This window comes from Dissoconium aciculare (assembly GCF_010015565.1).
Source record: "Dissoconium aciculare CBS 342.82 unplaced genomic scaffold K489scaffold_4, whole genome shotgun sequence".
Taxonomy (NCBI): Eukaryota; Fungi; Ascomycota; class Dothideomycetes; order Mycosphaerellales; family Dissoconiaceae; genus Dissoconium; species Dissoconium aciculare.
Window position 1 is genome coordinate 1,265,770 of NW_022984954.1, and position 19,031 is coordinate 1,284,800.

The 19,031-nt window shown below is 55.1% G+C and overlaps 10 protein-coding genes across 10 annotated transcripts; 3 read left to right on the forward strand and 7 right to left on the reverse strand.

Moving 5' to 3' along the window:
- Window positions 1–735: 735 nt before the first annotated feature.
- Window positions 736–1,518, forward strand: K489DRAFT_292923 (glycoside hydrolase family 128 protein; the record flags this gene model as incomplete). The annotated part of the gene is made up of 1 exon (XM_033600237.1): window positions 736–1,518. A coding segment is annotated over one exon (783 nt), but the record flags the coding sequence as incomplete, so codon positions are not given.
- A 286-nt stretch (window positions 1,519–1,804) lies between these two features.
- K489DRAFT_292102 (N-acetylglutamate synthase) lies at window positions 1,805–3,850 on the reverse strand (the record flags this gene model as incomplete). Its single annotated transcript, XM_033600210.1, has 3 exons — window positions 1,805–1,904; window positions 1,977–3,393; window positions 3,442–3,850. Coding segments are annotated over 3 exons (1,926 nt in total), but the record flags the coding sequence as incomplete, so codon positions are not given.
- Window positions 3,851–4,405: 555 nt separating this feature from the next.
- K489DRAFT_378834 (uncharacterized protein) lies at window positions 4,406–5,993 on the forward strand. Its single transcript, XM_033604499.1, has 2 exons — window positions 4,406–4,768; window positions 4,861–5,993. Exon 2 carries the CDS (start codon window positions 4,866–4,868, stop codon window positions 5,547–5,549), a length of 684 nt encoding a protein of 227 aa, XP_033461452.1. The 5' UTR covers window positions 4,406–4,768; window positions 4,861–4,865; the 3' UTR covers window positions 5,550–5,993.
- On the reverse strand, window positions 5,573–6,438 carry K489DRAFT_408796 (actin-crosslinking protein; the record flags this gene model as incomplete). Its single annotated transcript, XM_033607521.1, has 2 exons — window positions 5,573–5,996; window positions 6,062–6,438. The coding sequence occupies 2 exons, from the start codon at window positions 6,436–6,438 to the stop codon at window positions 5,573–5,575; spliced, it is 801 nt and encodes a 266-aa protein (XP_033461453.1).
- A 580-nt stretch (window positions 6,439–7,018) lies between these two features.
- K489DRAFT_335804 (DUF1640 domain-containing protein) lies at window positions 7,019–8,236 on the reverse strand. Its single transcript, XM_033602196.1, has one exon. It carries the CDS (start codon window positions 8,055–8,057, stop codon window positions 7,254–7,256), a length of 804 nt encoding a protein of 267 aa, XP_033461454.1. The 5' UTR covers window positions 8,058–8,236; the 3' UTR covers window positions 7,019–7,253.
- An 897-nt stretch (window positions 8,237–9,133) lies between these two features.
- On the reverse strand, window positions 9,134–9,807 carry K489DRAFT_408798 (uncharacterized protein; the record flags this gene model as incomplete). Its single annotated transcript, XM_033607522.1, has 3 exons — window positions 9,134–9,217; window positions 9,266–9,601; window positions 9,670–9,807. 3 exons carry the CDS (start codon window positions 9,805–9,807, stop codon window positions 9,134–9,136), a joined length of 558 nt encoding a protein of 185 aa, XP_033461455.1.
- Window positions 9,808–10,744: 937 nt separating this feature from the next.
- On the reverse strand, window positions 10,745–12,398 carry K489DRAFT_182130 (uncharacterized protein). Its single transcript, XM_033599467.1, has 4 exons — window positions 12,006–12,398; window positions 11,717–11,910; window positions 11,135–11,649; window positions 10,745–11,059 (listed from the first exon to the last, which is right to left on the reverse strand). Exons 1-4 carry the CDS (start codon window positions 12,071–12,073, stop codon window positions 10,916–10,918), a joined length of 921 nt encoding a protein of 306 aa, XP_033461456.1. The 5' UTR covers window positions 12,074–12,398; the 3' UTR covers window positions 10,745–10,915.
- A 1,170-nt stretch (window positions 12,399–13,568) lies between these two features.
- K489DRAFT_182193 (uncharacterized protein) lies at window positions 13,569–14,209 on the forward strand. Its single transcript, XM_033599468.1, has one exon. The coding sequence runs from the start codon at window positions 13,672–13,674 to the stop codon at window positions 14,146–14,148; it is 477 nt and encodes a 158-aa protein (XP_033461457.1). The 5' UTR covers window positions 13,569–13,671; the 3' UTR covers window positions 14,149–14,209.
- K489DRAFT_182205 (uncharacterized protein) lies at window positions 14,210–14,918 on the reverse strand. The gene has a single exon (XM_033599469.1). The coding sequence runs from the start codon at window positions 14,799–14,801 to the stop codon at window positions 14,271–14,273; it is 531 nt and encodes a 176-aa protein (XP_033461458.1). The 5' UTR covers window positions 14,802–14,918; the 3' UTR covers window positions 14,210–14,270.
- A 1,573-nt stretch (window positions 14,919–16,491) lies between these two features.
- K489DRAFT_315743 (uncharacterized protein) lies at window positions 16,492–18,198 on the reverse strand (the record flags this gene model as incomplete). Its single annotated transcript, XM_033601110.1, has 1 exon — window positions 16,492–18,198. One exon carries the CDS (start codon window positions 18,196–18,198, stop codon window positions 16,492–16,494), a length of 1,707 nt encoding a protein of 568 aa, XP_033461459.1.
- Between the last annotated feature and the right edge of the window lie 833 nt (window positions 18,199–19,031).

A 19,031-nucleotide genomic window follows, 5' to 3' on the forward strand; every position in this document is an offset into this window, starting at 1 on the left:
CCCGGTCGATCACCACCACCACCACCTCCTCCATCTCCGTCACACTCATTCCTCTCCTCTCCTCTCCTCTCCGCAGGTGCGCCGTCACCACTGTCACCATCACCACTATCACCACCACCTTCTTTCTCTTACACTTTCTCTTCTTCGATTTGCACTCTGTCGGCAGCACATTGGTTCTTTTCCACGCTCGTTTCAGTCGTTCCTTTCCAACCAGTCTGTCTTGCCGCCTGCTGTGCAGTGCAGTCCGTCGTTCGTTTTCCACCTTCTTGAAGAACCATCAGACTGCGTGCCGGCTCACCAGATTCCTTCTTCATTGCAAATATGCGCGTCCAGAGTTTCTTGTTTGCTGCGGTGCTCGGCGCAAAGGCCTGGGCCGAGCAGAACTATCACACCGTGGTCGAAGTCGAGATCGTGACCGAAATCGAATGGGTCACCGTGATCGCCGGTCATGATGATCACGGCGGAGGAGGGTTCACGGGTCATTGGGCCACGGCCATCACGACCCAGGTCGATCTTCAACCCACGACGACGTACGCTGCGCATCAAGACTTGCCAGCCCATACGGAGATCCAAACCCAACACATCGCCACCACCACCGAAGCTGCGGTACATATCACGATCGAGCCGACTGCTCCGACCGCATCTCCCTCGGATCCTTCTCCAACTGCGTCTCCTTCAGGTCCGTCTCCAACAGTCACCGACACGACGCCTACTATACCCACCTCCACTGCGGCTCCGCCACCAAGCAGCAACCAGACGGGCGCCCTCACCCCCAACGGCCGGAAAGCGGGTCTCTCCGGCTACGTCAGCATCCAGGACACCGACGCCTTCGCCGACCTCGCGCCGCACATCAGCTGGTACTCCGACTACACCGCCAACCCGCCCGCCGCCCTGGGCGTCGAAGGCGTCGGCATGCTCTGGGGCGCCCCGGGCTCCGCCTGCGTCGAGTCCTCCGCCAAACGCCTCGGCGGCTTCACCGACATGCGCGTCACCCGGCCGGCGCCGAAGTACATGTTCGGCTTCTACGAGCCCGACTGCGACTGCCCGTCGTCCTCGAGCATGAGCGTCGCCGCGGCGGCCGCGAACTGGGACGCGCTGCTCGCGCCGCTGGCCGCCCAGGGCACGGTGCTGGGCTCGCCGAGCATGTGCAAGCAGCGCGACGAGGACTTCCTCACGCCCTTCGACGCCGCCGTCGCCCGCTCCTGGGACGTCACCAGCATCCACGTGAACGCGCCCAGCGTCGAGCAGGCCCGGGCCGTCGTGGACTACTACGTCCGCACCTACCGGAAGCCCGTCTGGGTGAGCGAGTTCGCGTGCGTGCGGCCGCGCCCGACCTGGCAGCCCTGCACGGACCAGGGCGAGATCGACGCCTTCATCCGCGGCATGGTCACGTACCTCGAGGGCAACCCGGACGTCGTCGCGTACGGCCCGAGCAACGGCGAGGGGCTGGGGACGGTCTGGCCGCTGACGAAAGGCGGCGCGTTGACCGCGTCCGGGAAGACCTACCTCTCGGCGATTAAAGCTTTGTGAATGGAGTTGACGGCGTGGGTGTTTCGGTTGGGGGAGGGGGGCCCAGAGGCGAACCTTCACAGGGCACGACGGTCTCTTTGTTGACTGCGCGCCCGTTCTGTACCACGAATTCATGTTTGTACCCTATCACGTCTTCGAGGCATGCCGAGAGAGCAGCACGTCGAAATGAGAAAGAAAACCAAAGAATTACGAAAGTCATCATCTGTTCCCCCGCGAGTCGACGCGGCCGTTATGTACATAGCAAACCCCCCTCTATCTATCGCGAGGCGGGCGACGACCAGCTCGGCTGGATACTGCCGCAGACCTCGACGTAATCCCTCCACCTCTGCAGATCCTGCACCACGTCCTCGCCCGTCCAGAAGGCCGTCCATTCGCTCCCCGCCGCAGCAGCGCCACCCGGGCGACGCTCCCCACCGTCCCCGCCCGCGGGGGATCCCGACGGCGACGCCAGCTGCGCCGGGGGCTCCTTCGGCAGCTTCCAGCTCCCGGCGCAGCGCTCGAAATACCACTTGTTCACGGGGTTGTTGCCGCGGCTCCGCCAGCAGACGCCGTTGGGGAAACAGCTGCGAACCATGGACTGGAAGAGGATGTCCGCGACGTTGGACGAGCCCTGGGAGGACTGCAGCACGGCGAACTTGTCGAGGTAGGGGACGAGGCGGGCCGGGTCCGTCGCGGTGGCGGGGCGCCCTCCTCCGCGGACGGCGTGCGCGGCGGCGGCGGCGGACGGCGGCGTCTCCCACGTCAGGATCGCGCAGCCTTCGTAGTTCCCCGCCACGATCAGGCCGGCGGTCCGGCCGCGGATGCGGTCGAGATAGGCTTGCACGTCGAGCTTCCGCCGGAATGAGTCCTCGATGAGGTGCACCAGGCGGGGGAGATCGACGCGGGGGTCGGTCTCCAGGTCGAGGGATGTCGTGGTGTCGGGGGTTGCGGAACTCGAGTCGCTGCCGGGGGCGATCCATCCGCGGACGGGGTCCGGCGTGGGTATGATGGTCAGCGGCATGCCGCGTTTGATCAGGGTGGACGCTTGTACAACTTCGGGCTGCGGCATCCCCCCCTCGGGGTGTGTCTCGTGGGGCAGGCGCGCGGCGGGCAACGAGGAAGATACCATGGGTTTGTTCGTGAGCAGGTTGTGGATCAGGCTGTTCTTGCGGCGGCGAGTCCCTGCGCTGCCGAGAGATGTCGCGTCGTCGTGGTCTCGGTGTTTGCGCGAGGAGCTGGCGGCTTCCTGAGGGGTGATGATCACGGCGGATGAAGAGGAGGGGAGTTGTGACAAACACTGTTGGATCATCTCGAGGTTCGTGCGGTGCTGCTCATAGACATAACTCCTCCGCCGCATCTCTGGCTTCGCATGGTCGCGAGCAGCTGTAGCGTAGTCTGTCAATTCTTGCTCGATCGCATCGAATTCTTGTTCCAGGTTGATGAAGACATGGGCTCCGTCGCCGCGGTTCTTGCTCGGGATCCCTCCAATAGTATCCAACACAATGATCCGATCGAGGAGGATTCCGTTCGGTGCCAGAGGATGGTCTTGGCTCTCGGCAGCGTTCATGCTTTCTAGCTTCTGCGTCAATGCAGCCATTACATTGGTGCTTGATACCCGGGATAAGCGGCCGGACTCGGTGTACGCAAGTGGTGGCAGGATGGGAATGAGTCCTCGTTTCAGCGGGTCGAGAAGTAGCTCTGGTATGGCTACCCGTGCATCGACTTCCGAACACGAAGTGCTGGCTGCTCCATCGACTCGAAACTCCAGAGCTCCGGGCACGAAGCGGCCCTCGTCTGGGCTGTGTCGCCCAATCGCAGCTGATAATCGCAGAGCCTGGGCGTAGAGGAGCTTTCGGAATGCTCGCACGTTGGAACCGATCCACACTTCCGAAGACTTTCCATCTTCGTCGCCCGGCTGGAGCTGGTCGGCACACGAGTCGAGCACAATGATCAAGCGCATATCCAACTTGACGAGCTGCGCTAGAGTAATGGCGAGGCCCTCCATGGTCTTATCATCAATGTCCTCGGGTGACTTCAAGCACACCAATGCCACGTGCAGCTGTTGGGATCGATCATGTTGGTGGTCGACATTCACATCTGCTCGTTGTACGAAAACCGGCGTCTCGGCGATGGCGCGACTGGGCGTGTATAGACTACCTAAATTGACTCCAGACCGCCTGAGGTTGTCGGAGAGAATCGAAGAGGGACCGTTGCGTTCAGCTTCAACCTTGAGCTTCGCAGACTCGGCTGCATGTTTCTTCTCTGCTTGAAAGCGAGCAAGGTATTGCTTCGCATCGCGCTTGGTGGCATTGGCGTTCAAGACATTGACAAATAACTCACGTTGTTGCTCGGCTTGATTGTCGTGATGCTGTTGTGCAATTTTATTGGCGGCCGGCTGTGTCGAAGCTGTGGAATAATAGGTCTTGATCACAGACGAGAGGGCATGGGCCTTAAGACTCCCGCAGGTGCTTGCCTTTCCACACACCGACATAGAGATAGTCATTGGACATAGTATGTTCAAAATTGTTGCTCGGTGTTTGGCAAGACAGAGCTGGCGCTCAAGTATGTCGCGCAACTAGTCACGCCCTGTGGGCAGCAGTGACACATGTCGCAACTGGGTGAGGTCCATGTCCGAAGCGAGGTATGAGGGAAATTTCAATGCCGATGAATCCGCATGACTATGCGATGGAGCGGTCTGGAGAATTGCATAGATTAGGTAGATTTAAGTTAAAGCATGGTCTCCTTATCGTATCTGATTATGCATAGCTCATGCCCGCACCTCGCACACCTATCGCCTTGGCTCGAAGCTACACGTGCGTTATATCATACGGTCACCGCACAGCATGTCAACATAACCCTCGACCACGCAATGCCCACGCAATTCGCAACGTCAACGCCCCCACCGCGCGTATACATTCGCCAAGATGAGACGCGGGTGATGTTCAGATCACGTCGATCGTATTTGGCGAAGACAAGGAATGTGGTGACAACATGACCGGAGTGGGATTTCTCGCTTTTGCGGGGAGTGTTCGTCTACAACATCCTTCCCGACCCGATGTGGTAGCACGAACACCGGGTGACACGTATATCGGAGCATAGCAACATGTATGAGCGAGGGAATATTGCGAGCCTGGGTATCATGTTCGGCCTCAAAGAAACATCGGCAGCTACGCTCCGACCCATGCTCCGAGATGAGAGTGCTGGATTGAAGAGTGAAAGATAGCACCCTTTCACACGACCAAGATAATCTGAAAGCAAGGTGAGTGGCAGGTCCAAAGCCATACAACCACTCATAACTTTTCTTGAATTTGAAATCGGATTCTCATGCTCGTGAGGTATCATTTGGTGAAGACAACATGAAATTATGCTGTGGCTGGTCATCGGGAACGAAGCGCTACAATCGTATGCCAATGGACAATAGTCCGAGCGAAACCGTCCTCTGCAGTATGACGCCTGTTCCACGGACCGTGATTCCTGCAAGGCCTTTGGTCGCCTCGCTTCCTTCAACCATCAGAGCTGTACCGCCGTCCCTGAGCGACAGTTCCGATCCATCGATCTACGCTTCAGCAAGAAACTCCGTAGGAGACACAAGGGAAGATGGCCAAAGCGAGCCCACAGACGGGCCAAAGCCTACCGCGGAACCAACATGGCGACAGGCTCTAGCTGCCCATAGAAGGCTGCAGGAAGAAAGTTGCAGCAAGACCATGAGCAAAGATGACGTTTTCTCTGTCGCGCAAAACGCCCATGCTCTCTGCAACATCAACGGCAGACAAGACCAAGCTATTCGCGTCGAGCGCATCACAGCGGCGTATCTCCGCGACAGAGCTCTCAATAATGAGACACCAACACCAGAGTCCCGGTCATTGCGCTTCGCCCAAACAGACGCGCTCAAGAGCTACCCAAACATCGCATCAGTCCTCGTCGCCACCGATCGCGTCGGCGATGCACACTCCGAGACCGATATTACTTCCGTGGGTACAGCACGACACGCAGGAGAAGTGCTTGGTGACAAAGAGCTTGCAGATTCCTCACGCACCTGAATGCAGGATCGACTCACAAATTTTCATGCGAATTTGTCGTGCTTGCCCTTGACCTTCACGTCCAACAACGCTTCATGATAATCACCTTCTCTGCGCGCTTTCTTCAGCATCTTCACCTCGTCATCGTCAAGTCGACGGCCGACGGCGTCTTCGAGCTCCTTTCGGCTGATCTTTGCTCGAATCTTCTCGGCCTTCTCGGCTTTGTGCTTGGGTTTGAAGCGAGCTTGCATGCGGATGCGGATATGGGTCGTCTCAGACGTCTTCTCACTATCTCCGCGAACCTCCGCGGGGGTCTTGTCACTGTCCACAGAAAGATAGGTCGAACGGGTCGTCTGTATTTCGAACTGCTCGGGATAATCATCGGAAGGGACGACCAGGAACGTTTCCTCGGGAGAGACGGCTTCGCGAGAAGCCGAAAGGATACCGTATTTGTCACAACCTAAGTACCTTCCCCGATTGTCAGTATATACAATGCATGAACGCGCGTGATTCTATGAATGAGCCATCCTTACTTTCCGTGGTGGCCTTTGAAAGTGAAGCTGTTCTCCATGCCGACGATCTTCTGCGATATCCACACCTGCCGGACATCATGGGGCTCTGCAGTGGACGGCTCATTCTCGATCATGTTCTCGATGCGACTGGTGAAGACTGTGCCGAGCTGGTCGACGGCCATGCAGGATGCCGGTTCAGATGGCAAGACCAACATCACCGGGCCTGCCAAGTCCGTCACGGCCAGAGCAGAGACCCAATTGTCGTCGTCTTCGGGTGGAGCATCGTTGTGGAGTGCCAGCTGCTTATTTGCGGTCGTGCCGTCTTCATCGGCGTCGGTCGCTGGACGTTTGCGCTTCTTCACTTTCTTGTCGCCCTTGAAAGTGAGAGCTTTCACCATGATTGCGACAGAATTGTGCTTGGTCTAAATGTGCGCTGCCCTTCGATATGTCAGATTGGAGGCTGCGGTTTCCAAGCGTAAACGCTAGCCCGATGTTTGTAAATGCTCTCGGCGTGACGGTGTCAACGTTCACCTGAAACCAATTGAAAAATGTATCGGACTATAACGGAGAACACGACGATTAATATTTATGACGGAGTTGTATAATCGTCATCTATTATGGCCGCTGGACGGTATCAGACAGTGTCAGGTCACGATTAAGGCTACCTATGTATCCATGGATCAATTGATGACTGTCCACGGGCATTCAGAGATTCCCGCAGAATCTCTGAGCCTCCACTGGATGGCCGCACGTACAACATCTTATCGTCAGATCTCTCTCTCAGAAGTCATACGTAAGAGCAATCATGGAGTGAAAGATTGTTTGTCGTCGTTTTCATCATATGGCTTTACATGTACGGGTGCTCTACAGGCCGCTGGTGGCTTTCAACCTCAGAATGCATCAAATGCTAAGGAGAGCTTTAAAGCAATTTCGCAATCGAGCGCCGCCATGAACGAATGATAACAATTGTAGAAATAATGGGGATAAGTTGCGTCTTATGGTAGTTACTACGGTGCCACGGACAGCATCTTGCCTGTGGCATTTACATACTGGCAGTGCGCGCTGGACCAAAAAGGGCAGAGACAGGCGAGAACTTCACATCTACGACTAGAGCTATCAAGCTGCAATAGCTGTGCGAATCCTGCGCTACATGCGGTGCAGTCAAGCAGTCTTGATTTCTCGACCTCTGAACCTCATGAGGCTCCGAACCTCTTCACATCAGCAAACGCCACACACCGAGAATGATGGCAGCGGTACCAGTGCAGACACCCATCAGCCATTGAAGCGTACTAAACTTCACCGCCTCCAGACGTTCTCGGAGCGCTGCACTCTCTTGCTCGATGCGCGTCTCCGTCTCGCGAATCTTCAGATCCTGGCTATTAGCCTCCTCACGGATACGACCCTTTTCGAGATTGAGATCCAGCCGGACGCTGGCCTGAGTCCGCTGAACCTCATCGCGGAGCCGGTTGTTCAGCTTGGCCAGATCGTTGGTCAAACGCTCGTGGCTCGCGCGGGTCAGGCTGCTTTCGGTCGAGTCGGCATTGAGCAGCTCGCTACGCAGCTTGGCAAAATCGACTTTCTGTGCATATGTGGCCTTCTCTTGATCTTCCCGCAGCACCATCGTCCGCGTCAGGTTCTGAATCGACTCTTCTAGGACATCGCCCAGGACCTTCATCATGGCTGTGGCCTGCTCTTCTGTGAAACCCTCCTGCTGTAGACGCTGCACGAACTTGAGCGTGTCGAAGTGATGGTCCTTGGACGGTGCTGGTGTTGCAGAAAAGGCGCGATGGGCGGCTGAGACATGCAGAATACTCGGTTGTGGCCGACTGGCCCTCCGCGCAGCCCAAATTTGACGGGCAAAAGTCGCGGTGGCAGGGAGTGATCGTGCGGTGGTGTGCTGTTGTCGCATTGTGGTGATCTGGTTGAGAGCAAATGCTGAGGGAGGTCGCATGGCGCTGGCGGTCCAAGCAGAGCTGCGAGCCAGCACAACTCGAGGGAGTGCCTCTAATGCGGCCATGGCTCGGGATGTCGATTGATGCTGGAAGTTATTTATAGGTCGAATTCGCCTGATGAGGGGTGTGAGACAATGAAAAGGCGCCTGCTCGATCGTCGAGAACTGACAGATTATGGTGGTGCTAGCTCCAGGGTATATTGACTTGATGAGAGAGAGGAATGGTGCTGTCCGAATCACGATGAATGTGATCAAGAGATCTAAACGATAGGTGTGACGGAGAGCGAGCACCAATATAGGTTTAGCCGGCTGAACCCGCCGCTCGGGTAAGGGATTCGGCGATAAATCATTCCAATTTACTAGCGTCGGAAGTTGATCCGCCAATGACAGACAGCAACCGCAGCCATTATCGACTCCGACGACATGATACTGGGACAAAAAAATTCCACGTCCATGGAATTAATATATTTAAGCTTGAGCTTATTGTCGCCATACAGCACTTCCCGCCAGCTACAGGAAACCGCTCCGACGACGCTTACGCATTGTGGTCATCAAATTGCAGACACGATCCGGTTGCTCGAAAATCGCTTCAAGTAACGCTCACAGCTCGGGTCTGATATGCTCCTGGCCGAGTCGCACTCTTATGATTCTGTGAGGAATTAACGTCGAGTCGCATGATGCTTGTCGGCGCGTTGGCGAGTCTGCTCGAATACCGATCGCGAATGGCTGCCCTATTGACCGACATCCGAACCACTCTGATGACCTCCATCACAACATATTCTTGCGTTTGCGCGCATACATCCAGAGAACGGCGGATCTTGAGTTTTGACGCATTGCTTCACTGAATAATTTGGTTTAAGCAAAGTTGGTCGAATGATGGAGGACTTTTGGGCTGTCTGCCGCCTGGTCCACTAGCAGACCCATTTGAGTCGACGTGACTCGAGCTTGGCCGCGCGAACAGGACTTTTGGTCCAGAGAATGCTTGAGCTGCCACGCAAGTCTTGCGTATGTCGAGATTTGCCCGACTGGCTGGCTCAGCCTACAGTAAAATAGGTACGACATAGCTCGGACAGGTCGCTCTTGATCCGCTCGGTCGTGAGATTCGCCAGACGCCATACAGGCGGAGTCTCGACCTGCGTAATTTATAGGCTATCCTCCTCGGATTTCATCTGTTGCACTCGCTTGGCTACGGCCTCTCGTCTCTCGTCGCGCAAGTTGGTAAAGATCTGCACGGTCAGCATGGCTCATCTCAAAGGCTTCAGATCAGCTCTCACCCAAAACCAAGCCGCGATTTCCAGAAACCCGAAAGAAAAGACGAGGCTGTTCTGTAGGTTGTCTCCGGGTCCAACGATGCTCTCAACTAACCCTTCTGGGACGCCGAGCATTCCACCTTCCTTGAATAAGTAGACATATCCGGTCAATGCGAAGAGAAACGTGAGCCTAATCGGCACATTGGCCAGCCAGTATTCGCGAGTCGCGTGTTCACCATCGCCAGGATTGATTGTCGCTGTGGGAAGCGTCGCCGCTAGGTCGGTCACACTAATGAAGGCGAGGAGGACGGCGATGAAAGCACTTGCATCGGATGATTCATCGAGTGATGTTGGGTGTTGCTGTCGATTACATGTCAGTGGTAGATCTTTTGATTCCGTGAAAATGCGAGATGTATTTTCAATCCTACCATTTGCATAGACTCTCCCAACATGAAGATGATGTTGTTGTCAGCGACAACGCGGGGCGCAACGAGGAAATAATATGCTGCAATCAGATGTGCGAGCGAAAGCGTGCGGATTAATGTGAGCGATGAAAGAATTGCCATCTTGAATCCTCCGTGTCAGGTTTGGCTGATTTAATCGGCGATCTTGACAATCTCCGGATTATGATGAAAAGCGTGTGATGGCGCAGCACGATAGCCAAATACTCGGGCAGGTATCCTTCCTGGAATGAGCGATGAGATGCGAGCCGCGTCTTTCCAACTGTCCCGGGTCTTGATGATGATGATGGATAGTCCCAAATTGCCAGGTCCAGGTGTACAGTAGCTTAGGGTTACGTTGCGCGCAGATCATCCGTGCATACAACACTCAACCGTGCAGGTGAACTTCATTGTCGGCCTCTATAATTTATACAACCATGATTCATGTTCTATAAGCAACAGGAGAATGTGTCATCGATTTGGTCGTATTTTGAATGGATGCCATCCTCAATTTCGCTTTGCAGTACAGAATATCGCCCAAATTTGAAAGTTCGCTGAGGGGGGAGTTCAACCTCCTCTTCACCTGCGTCCTCTGTCCACCCTCCTCTCTCATTCTTCTCGGCAGACTTCATGGAGATGGAAGATCGGCGGAATTCTCAACGTTTGGGAGACAATTACAAGAAACCCTTGTCCCTGCTCCAATCGTGTGGTGTGCTGCGGAGTATGTGTGGCATGCAGTCGTGTCTCGGCCGTTCCAGTTCTCGGCTGATCCTCGTTGCAAAGCTGGCGTCACCCGTCGAGTGGTCTTTGACGAGTCATACGAGGCTCTTCAGAACTTCATATCAAGACCTCAAAGCATGGACAGATTTCCCAATGCCTCATTTGGTGTGTAGATGCAACGAGCATCTGGGTTGAGCTTCATGCAATCTTGTGCATCACGAGCCGTGTGCTGCTACAGTGTTGCGATTTTCGCTAGCGCTGGTGCGCTCCGGAAGTCATTGTCCGTGCCAATTGCTATGTAATTCAAGAACCCATAGTATGGTCTGTAGGGATTGGTTGTGGAAGTCTGAGCTTCGCATGACGGGGGTGGGTCATTGCAATTTGATCGTGTGCAAGCAAATCCGATGCAGATCGCATCAGCCGGCGGCATTCAGACAGCTGTGCAAGGGGCTTTTCCTGTCGTCTTGACGAAGGTAATTTATACGTTGGGCACGACTGCCAATTCAGAGTTCCTTTATGGCGGAATGCCGCGCTCGACCTTGAACAAATCGAGTGCGAGGCTTGGTGTTTCCTTGATGACAGCATAAACATCCTGGGTGTGCACCAGCTGTGGATGACTGCGAAATGCTTGGAGTACCACGTCTCGAAGCCCGCGATCCTGTGAAAATGCGTCAGCGGCATGTTCGACTCACGAAATCTGCGATTGTCTGCCGCAGCAGGATAATGCACATACCGTGTCGATGGTCGAACAATAGACAGCCTCGATGGCGGCTGCGAATTCTGGCGCGTCATAATAGCATGCCATTGCCATTTCGAACTTCCGCTTTGCGAGCTCCTTCAGTGCGGGAATGTCGTACTTTTCGGCCAGTGCATATACCTGGGTATGGAGGATCAGATGGGATTCGGCCTCTGTCGAATCTTCCTCGTCGGTCTCCGAGTCTGATGAGCTACACGCCTCAAGCTCAGGCAGCTGAGGCGATACGGGACTGTCTGGTGGGGACATGTAAACGTCACTGTACTCGCCCGATCGGCGTTTCGAGCCCATCGATGGGCTTTTTGGTGTCGGTGTGGTAACGACGGATAACGGGGCTGAGTAGTGCCCGGTCTGAGCGAGAAGAGGATCTTCGATCTGCGAAAAGTCGATCTTCTTCAGCGGTTGCCGCCGAGGGTCGGAGTATGCCCGGTGACGAAACATTGCTGATGGCCTTTGCAGTGGTTGCTCGTGCATGTAATCCAGGTGATAGAAGACTGATTAGAGAGAGCGATGTTAGCGATGTGAGAAACAGAAAGTTTTCATCTGATCGGGATCACGCACAGTACATCATCTGCTCGACAGCCTGTTCGTCATCTTCGCTCAGATCGACGACTCCAGTGGTAGACTCAGAAAATGCGTTGGAGCAGACACCATCGAAGAAACCGCTCCGGGAGCAGATGATGGCTTTATGACAAGCCCATTGGCGGTAGTTGCATGTGATAGTCACGTCGGAGTATTTGCCGCCGACATACAATCTATCGGAAAGATATGCATTAGCATTGAGCTCAAGCAGCATTGACATTCCGACACCTTTGCACTGCTAGGAGAGTCCGGATCATAAGCGACTCACGCTGACAGGGCTTGCATCAAATCCCCTTGCGCATTCTCATGGTGCGCACTAGACGGCGATGTAGCCATTGCGATAATCTGGTCCTTTAAGCGTCGACAACAATATAGTGGAGTGAATCAGGCGCAATTGCTGTAGGTGACTTCCGAGTCGATACAAAAGACAATGACTAAGCAATGTCGATGACGTTCTTGTTTCTTGTGTCGTTGCCGAAGTGCGGCACGAGACCGGCGATGAACGAGCAGGTAGGTGTTCCGAGCAATTGACAACAGTGCAAGCCGTTAGGATCCTGCTGTATTGTACCAGCGGCTGCCAGCGATGCACGTAAAGAATAGGTAAAGGTTTCCGGGATATGACGAAGTAAAAGCGAACTGGTGAAAGAAGAGGATGGTATCAATGTTAAGGGTTGTGGTCAAGTATCGAGTGAAAGCACCAGTAGAAGTGGTACGTAGTTGATTAGACAAGAGTCGAAAATGAATGCTTCCTCGAAGCTGAGAGCAGGTGTGGAGGTGGTGTATGTTTATACACACGATGGTGGTCAAGAGCATGCGGGTTATACGTGTATGTATGTAGTCGCCCTCCCATCGACACTAGCTGGACTGCTCAAAGGCGAGCTCCTCACCTGATGTTCAGACGATGATTATGACGCGCCCGCCCTCCGAGCTCCGTCTGCCCGCCAATGGCGACTAGCAACTGATCATGGTGAAAATCTTGCTGCAGTGATGCACACCATGTCTATCGGAGATGGTGCCTGGTACAGGCCTGTCGTGGTGGAAGGCGAACTTGGTACACGCTATGCGCTAAGCGACAGGTCGGGGTCGGGACTCTCTTTCGCGGTTGAGTGGGCTGTCTCTGTGATATCCTACATGGAGAAGAGTTTGTGTGCGCCAGCACGCAGTAGTATACCACGCAGATGTGCGTGTCTGTATACTGTGAGGCCATGTGAGGGTGTGATGATGATCCTCTTCATAGTAATGATGGAGCTCGAATGATGGTCGCTGGACTGGACTGGGCTAGATGACTGCCCAGGTGGAGATGGAACAGTGTCATACTAGACTGCTAGCGCGCTAGCAAGGCAGAGATCAACAGCAGACACATGAATCCTTTCACATTCACAGCACGATGCTACACTTCACACACCCAACTCATGTCTGTATTGCTACATCCGGCAGTAATTGCTACTCAGAGACGACAATGTCGAGCCGAGATATCTCTGTCCAGATAGAAGCCCATAGCCCATCATCAAAAGAGCTGCACTTTCACATGAGTTGTATGCATGCAATTCGATCTACATCCGTACCATATTCGAGGCACATCTGTCGGGCCACGAGGTGTTCCCGCACCCAAAACAACTCCTGCGCGCCCGTCTTGGCATCCGACGGAGAACGCCGCGCCCCGTCCTCCGTCCTGCTGGTACCACTTCACGGTTTCCGGCCAGACGCGCAGCTCTCCAGACTTGTGTAGCGAAGTGGTGACTCGATTGTGGAACAGCTGAATTTTGCTTTGGCTGGCGGGTCACGCCTTGCGGAACACAACCATGTCATATCGCTGCCAAGTCGAATTTTGACGATGGCTTGCGACGACTGATGGCGCGGACGGGGACTGATTTACGGGTGTGCTGCTTCTGTGTACATGGGTTCATGAGACACCAGACAGGCAAGACGCCTCGATGCGCAAGCCACTCCTCTCGTCGAGCGTGCCCGTGTCGCTGCTATCACAGTGCTCCCTGCAGATGTTCAATGCCTGGAATCGCACAAAACCGAGCGCAGTCCAGATTGTAGGCCATTCCCATGCGACGCATTGCACCGCCCATACGGACAGTGTTTCTCCGGTATTAACAACGCAAACGAACGGTTGCTACCATCGACCCGAAGGGACGGAGGCAACTGACCTCCGTCGCCGACAACAGATATTCCCAATGAGACATATTAGCTCCCGGAGCCTGAGCCTGAGCCTGGTCCCTTTGGTCCCTTCGCTTTCCCTCAATCAATCGAGTGTGCGTGCTCATCGGGCCGACGATCGTGTCTCTCTTTTCCGGCTGCACCGCCCGCCGCCGCTTGCAAACTCCGTCGCTTCAAACTCGAGTAGTACTGTGATTTCTCCTCGCCGCATGCGCATACATGTGCACGTACGTGGAGTGCCATAAGAGCAGCAAGGTACGGCAAATCGTTGGCAGCAGCTAATAAAGCTCTAAATCTGCGCTTGACCTCTAGCCTGGACTCATTCGGGCCCGCGCGCGGAGGTTTGATCCGAGGCGTCATGATCGCTCTAGTCTAATTCTACTGCGCGCTCATCACGGCAGGCCATCATCTGGGAAGGAAAATCGGCGAGGTGCCGATGCTCCCCAACACGATTTTTCCGACCACCTGCCAACGAGAGCAGAACGCGCTGTAGCATGTACAGGCTGTACCATGCGCGTCGAGATTCCGCTCTCATGCGCCACATGTATTGATAATGCGAAGACGAACCCTGGCTCACGAGCATATGTCCATCCATGGTAGTGCGCCTCCGCGCGTCCTCGGCGGTGCCGTGGCTGGCGTCGCCTCGTGATGTATTTCTCTGCCCGTTACACCCCACAGACCCGGACGCCTTATTCTGTCTCGAACTGTCCCGGCGGTCGCGATCTGTCGTTTTTGTGCGCTCTCGTTCATCTGGCCTTGTGGCGTTCGCGGCGTTTATGTGAGGCGTAGCAGATTTGGGAAGGTGCTTCTTCGAGCTTGGCGACATGGGTTCGTTGGGTGACGGCACTCTCGCAGGCGCGACTGCCCAAGCCTGAGCCATGTCTACATATACGATCATGAGACGGTTGAGTGACCTTCCCACGACTCCCAAGTCGTTGGTACTCTACCGACGATATCGCCATAGATATGGGCTACATGTCAGCGTGAGTCTCGAGCGTGAAGTTCTCGCTAGTACATTTGCGAAGATGTAACCCCAAACCCAACCCTAAGAGCTGAAATGGACACCCACTGCGCCATACACATCATCCTGTTTCATTATAACGTCACTCGTGAAGCGGCAATCACCGTCTGCGATGAACGAGAGATCTCGGCATATTGATCGGATGAACTCTATCGTAGGCATGAGGAAGATCTCAACACCTAATGATCATGACCTGCAATCCTTCATACAGAAGGCAGGTTCGGCGGTCGGCATTTCACGAATTCCATGTCTACAAAAAACGACACAGCGCGGCTGTTGTTCAACCACGACGTCATGTCCGAAAAACAATCAATGACCGGCATCCCAACATTCAACAGAGGATCATCATGATGGACGGCAGGACGCGCGGACATCGGGCATGAAACGGTTGTGATGCACCTGGCCGAGTCACGGCGGGTTCGGCATATGCACGTGAACGACGATCCCGCGCGAGGGAGAAACGCGCCTACGTGCGCTTCCCTGACTCATCTCGAGAGTCTCGGATGAAGACCACCATCCGCGCGGTGATGATGCACTTTCGATCGGGCTAAACTCGACATGGAGTATGCAAATGGAAATATTGTGAAGGTGGCAATCTGCAACATCATCATTATACTTACCACTACCGATGGCGATGACATTGATTCCACACTGCCACTTCACGCCGAGCGTTTCCTCTTGACTATCGTGTTACGCCGCGGATGCATTACGCGGCTCTGTCCCCTCAGACATCATGTATGCAGACACACGACATGCTGAATCCTTGGCAAGAGAGCTCGCATCTTCTATGCGGACGCCCGATGATATGATGTATTTGTGCGCTCAGAACGAATCCCCCTTCCGTGAGGCCCGTGTCAAGCTCAAGTCCTCATCGATCTGATCTCGGGCGGGAGTAGACGAACAGAACATGCACGAACACTGACATCATGCTTCTGCGTCAAGATAGAAGCTGGAGCTTCCCAGCTAGATGCCGGATAGCTGAGAGAAATGGTTCGCAAAGCACCGTATTTTTTGCCGCGAGTGACAGCGATCAGAATCTGTCAGTGTCTCCGAGACCACGAATCATTCCGACGAGCATCCCTACGTAATTCCAACACTGCCTGCGTATTCAACTCGGCATGTAGTGAACATGCAAGCCGGCCTGTCTGTTGGGCTCCGAAAGGAGCTGGACGGAAGTCAAAGATGACACCCGAAGGGAGGCGGAGGAATTTATTGATCTGACACCAATACCTTGACCGTCACAAGCACCCACACAGTCCGATGACCGAGTGCAAGTTATTGGAATCTGTCGAACATAAATTTCGGCGAAAGGTACATAGAATCTAAAGAACGACAAAGGGTATGCTTCTCGATTGCCGCCACCGCCGCCGCAGCAGCAGCGCATATCTGTAATAACGTGAATTCCCAACGCCAGGTCAGATAGAAGTGAAGTGGTGGTAGCAACGATAAAATGAGCTCAGCTCCGGGATTTCTTCGCACATGCTCAATTGCTGACCACCATCAAGGTCAAAATAAGTACCGACCCGCTCAACTTACGGGACCGTCTACTCCCCCCGAGCAGCTCGCCTTAAGCTTGCTTCTCACCTTTCCCGACCGCCGCGGATGCATCATCACTGCCCTCTACGGCCTTCTTCTCCGGTGCAGGAGCCGCCGCCCGGTCGACCCATCCCTCACCGTTCATCGAACTCAACAATTTACGGAAAACGCCCGAGTTGACCGCGGTGGGTCTGGCCTCGTGCACGGCGCTCGTCAGCGCCAATGCCGCCACGAACACCAGGACGTCGCCGTTCGGCACGCCCGTCCACCAGCCGTGCTTCTTGCCGACGCGGTAGGTGCTCTCGATGGTCGTCCGGGCCGAGTACAGGAAGGTGCTACGCTCGCCGTTGGAGGCGACAAAGGCCCACAGACCACCGAGGAAACCGCCGAGGAAGAACCGTTGTGTCGGCAGAGTGTTGCGGGGCAGGTAGTTGTTGAACAAGCAGATGGATGCCCAAGAGGTTCCGATGGATCCAGTGATGAAGACGGTCATGCGCAGGATGCGGGCGGAGAGTTTGTTGAGGAAGGGCCCTGGGGTTTTCAGCAGGGATTTGTATGCGAGGAGCGCGAAGGCGCCATAGACGATCGTGAAGAATTTGGCGACGGAAGGGAATGCGGCGATCCAGTAGCGGAGATACGTTCGGGCGCAGCTGGGGTCGTGGGGGTGGAGGAGAGCACAAGAGAGGTGGGTTGCGCCTGGGAAAGCTGGCGCGATGATCGGCTTCACCTTGTGAAGCGCAGGGGCCACAGCGAGGGCGGGAAGAGTCTCCTTGAGGCTGGGGAAGAGGATGGGAGAAACGAAGGCGGGCCACTTGAGCTTGGCGCAATCGGCCAAGGCGTCTACGATATCAAAGGTGCCCGGCCAGGCGCCATCTTTGGGGAAGCCCGCGGGTCGAAGCTGGATATATTCTGGCGAGCGCGCTAGAATGAAGCGACCGTAACTCTCCGGGAAGCAGTCCCGATCAAAGACAAACGCATGCAGCAGCTGTCCGCAAGCAAAGGGCATAATGAGCCAGCTGCCGAACCACCAGGGTCGCCCAGACTCCTCAGACCATAGATAGCCACCATCTGCCAAAGCATTGTAGCCGAATTCAAGACTACGCGAGAGGATGTAGATGACGATCGTCAGGCGCAACTGATCGGAGGGACTGACGCCGAGCAAAAAGCCTGCCAGCGAAGCGCCGATGGCTGGGGTATATGGAGAGGTGAGCGCGCGGGTGACGCCGGGGTTGCGCTTGCGGAATGGCTCTGCGTTGGCTTCCAGGAGGGAGGCTCTCAGCCGTTTGAAGAAGCGGAAGAGCAGGCGGTGGAAGAGGAGGATAGAGGAGAATGCCAACGCGATGCGAGCATTAGGATGTCGAACTGCGACCGCTGTGGAAGTAGGTGCCCCCGCGACCGTCACCGCCGCCGCTGGCGCAGCGCCTTTTCGGGCAGCCAGTGCCTTCTTCACACCTTCCCAGCTCTTGAAACCCAAGAAGATTGTGATGAAAACGCGAAGCGAGGTGCGCATGGCGTTGGCGTTGTATTCGCCGCCTTCGGTACGGCTTTCGGTAATCTTCTCATATCGCGGCGGGTTCGGCGTGCGCTGCTGTAGCTGCTTGGGGGCACGCGATATGAGGTATTGGTGTAAGAGTTCGTACTCCCGTGGGCTGATTGTGTATCGAAGCGCTGTGCGAGTGATAGGATCGAGCGGTCGACGACTGCCAGCGCTGCTGGTGGATTTCCCTGACGATGACATGGCGGTTCGAACTGCGACGAGAGGTCGCCTATCTGCTCGACTTTATTGTTGCAAATAATTCGCTCAGGAGGGAGAACTGGTCAAGAGCCAAATCCACGTCCAAGTCCGAGGCGAAGATATCCAGCTCGACACTAGTCGGAGGGAGTGACGACGATGTTGACCGGGAGGATTTTCCCTGGCAGGTTATCGTTGAATTATTGCCCAGGACAACCTCCGTAGCACGTGGCCGGGGACAACGATGATGAGCAGTGTCAGCGTCGGAGTAGGGTTTGGGCTTGGTGGCTGGACTTTTCGCCCACTCCATGTCAGTCGCTGATGAGCCGAGGTCCCCTTCCCCACAAAACCTCCGCAAACTCTTGCAGGAGGATCGGCGGTGGAGAAACGCTCTTGAGGGATGTTGCGCAGGACAAGTCCTGGAGTTATGATAGCTAAAGAGGCGCTGCGATAATCCTGTTGGAAGGCCAAGCCCACGATGTAGGTTGCTCTGCATGAAAAACAATAAAGCTGGATTATTATAATTCTACAATCACGAACCAGTCATGGATCGTTTCAATGGCTGAAGGTCTATCATGACGCGCTCGACATTTCTCAACGCCCGCAGTGCACTTTGACCTCGACTCCGCAAGCTGCATGGCGCGGGTTGTTGTATGGTATGGATTAGAATCGATATTGGCCTCGACGTTCGGTACAAGGTGAAGTAAGCTGCTCATACAGCTGACTTGTCGACGATCACCACATCAAGTGCTGTCGTCTGGTCGCGTTCACTATCTGAATAGTAGCCTGTTGATTGCAATCAGCCAGAGATTTTGTTAGCCATCAAGATGACTGCGCAG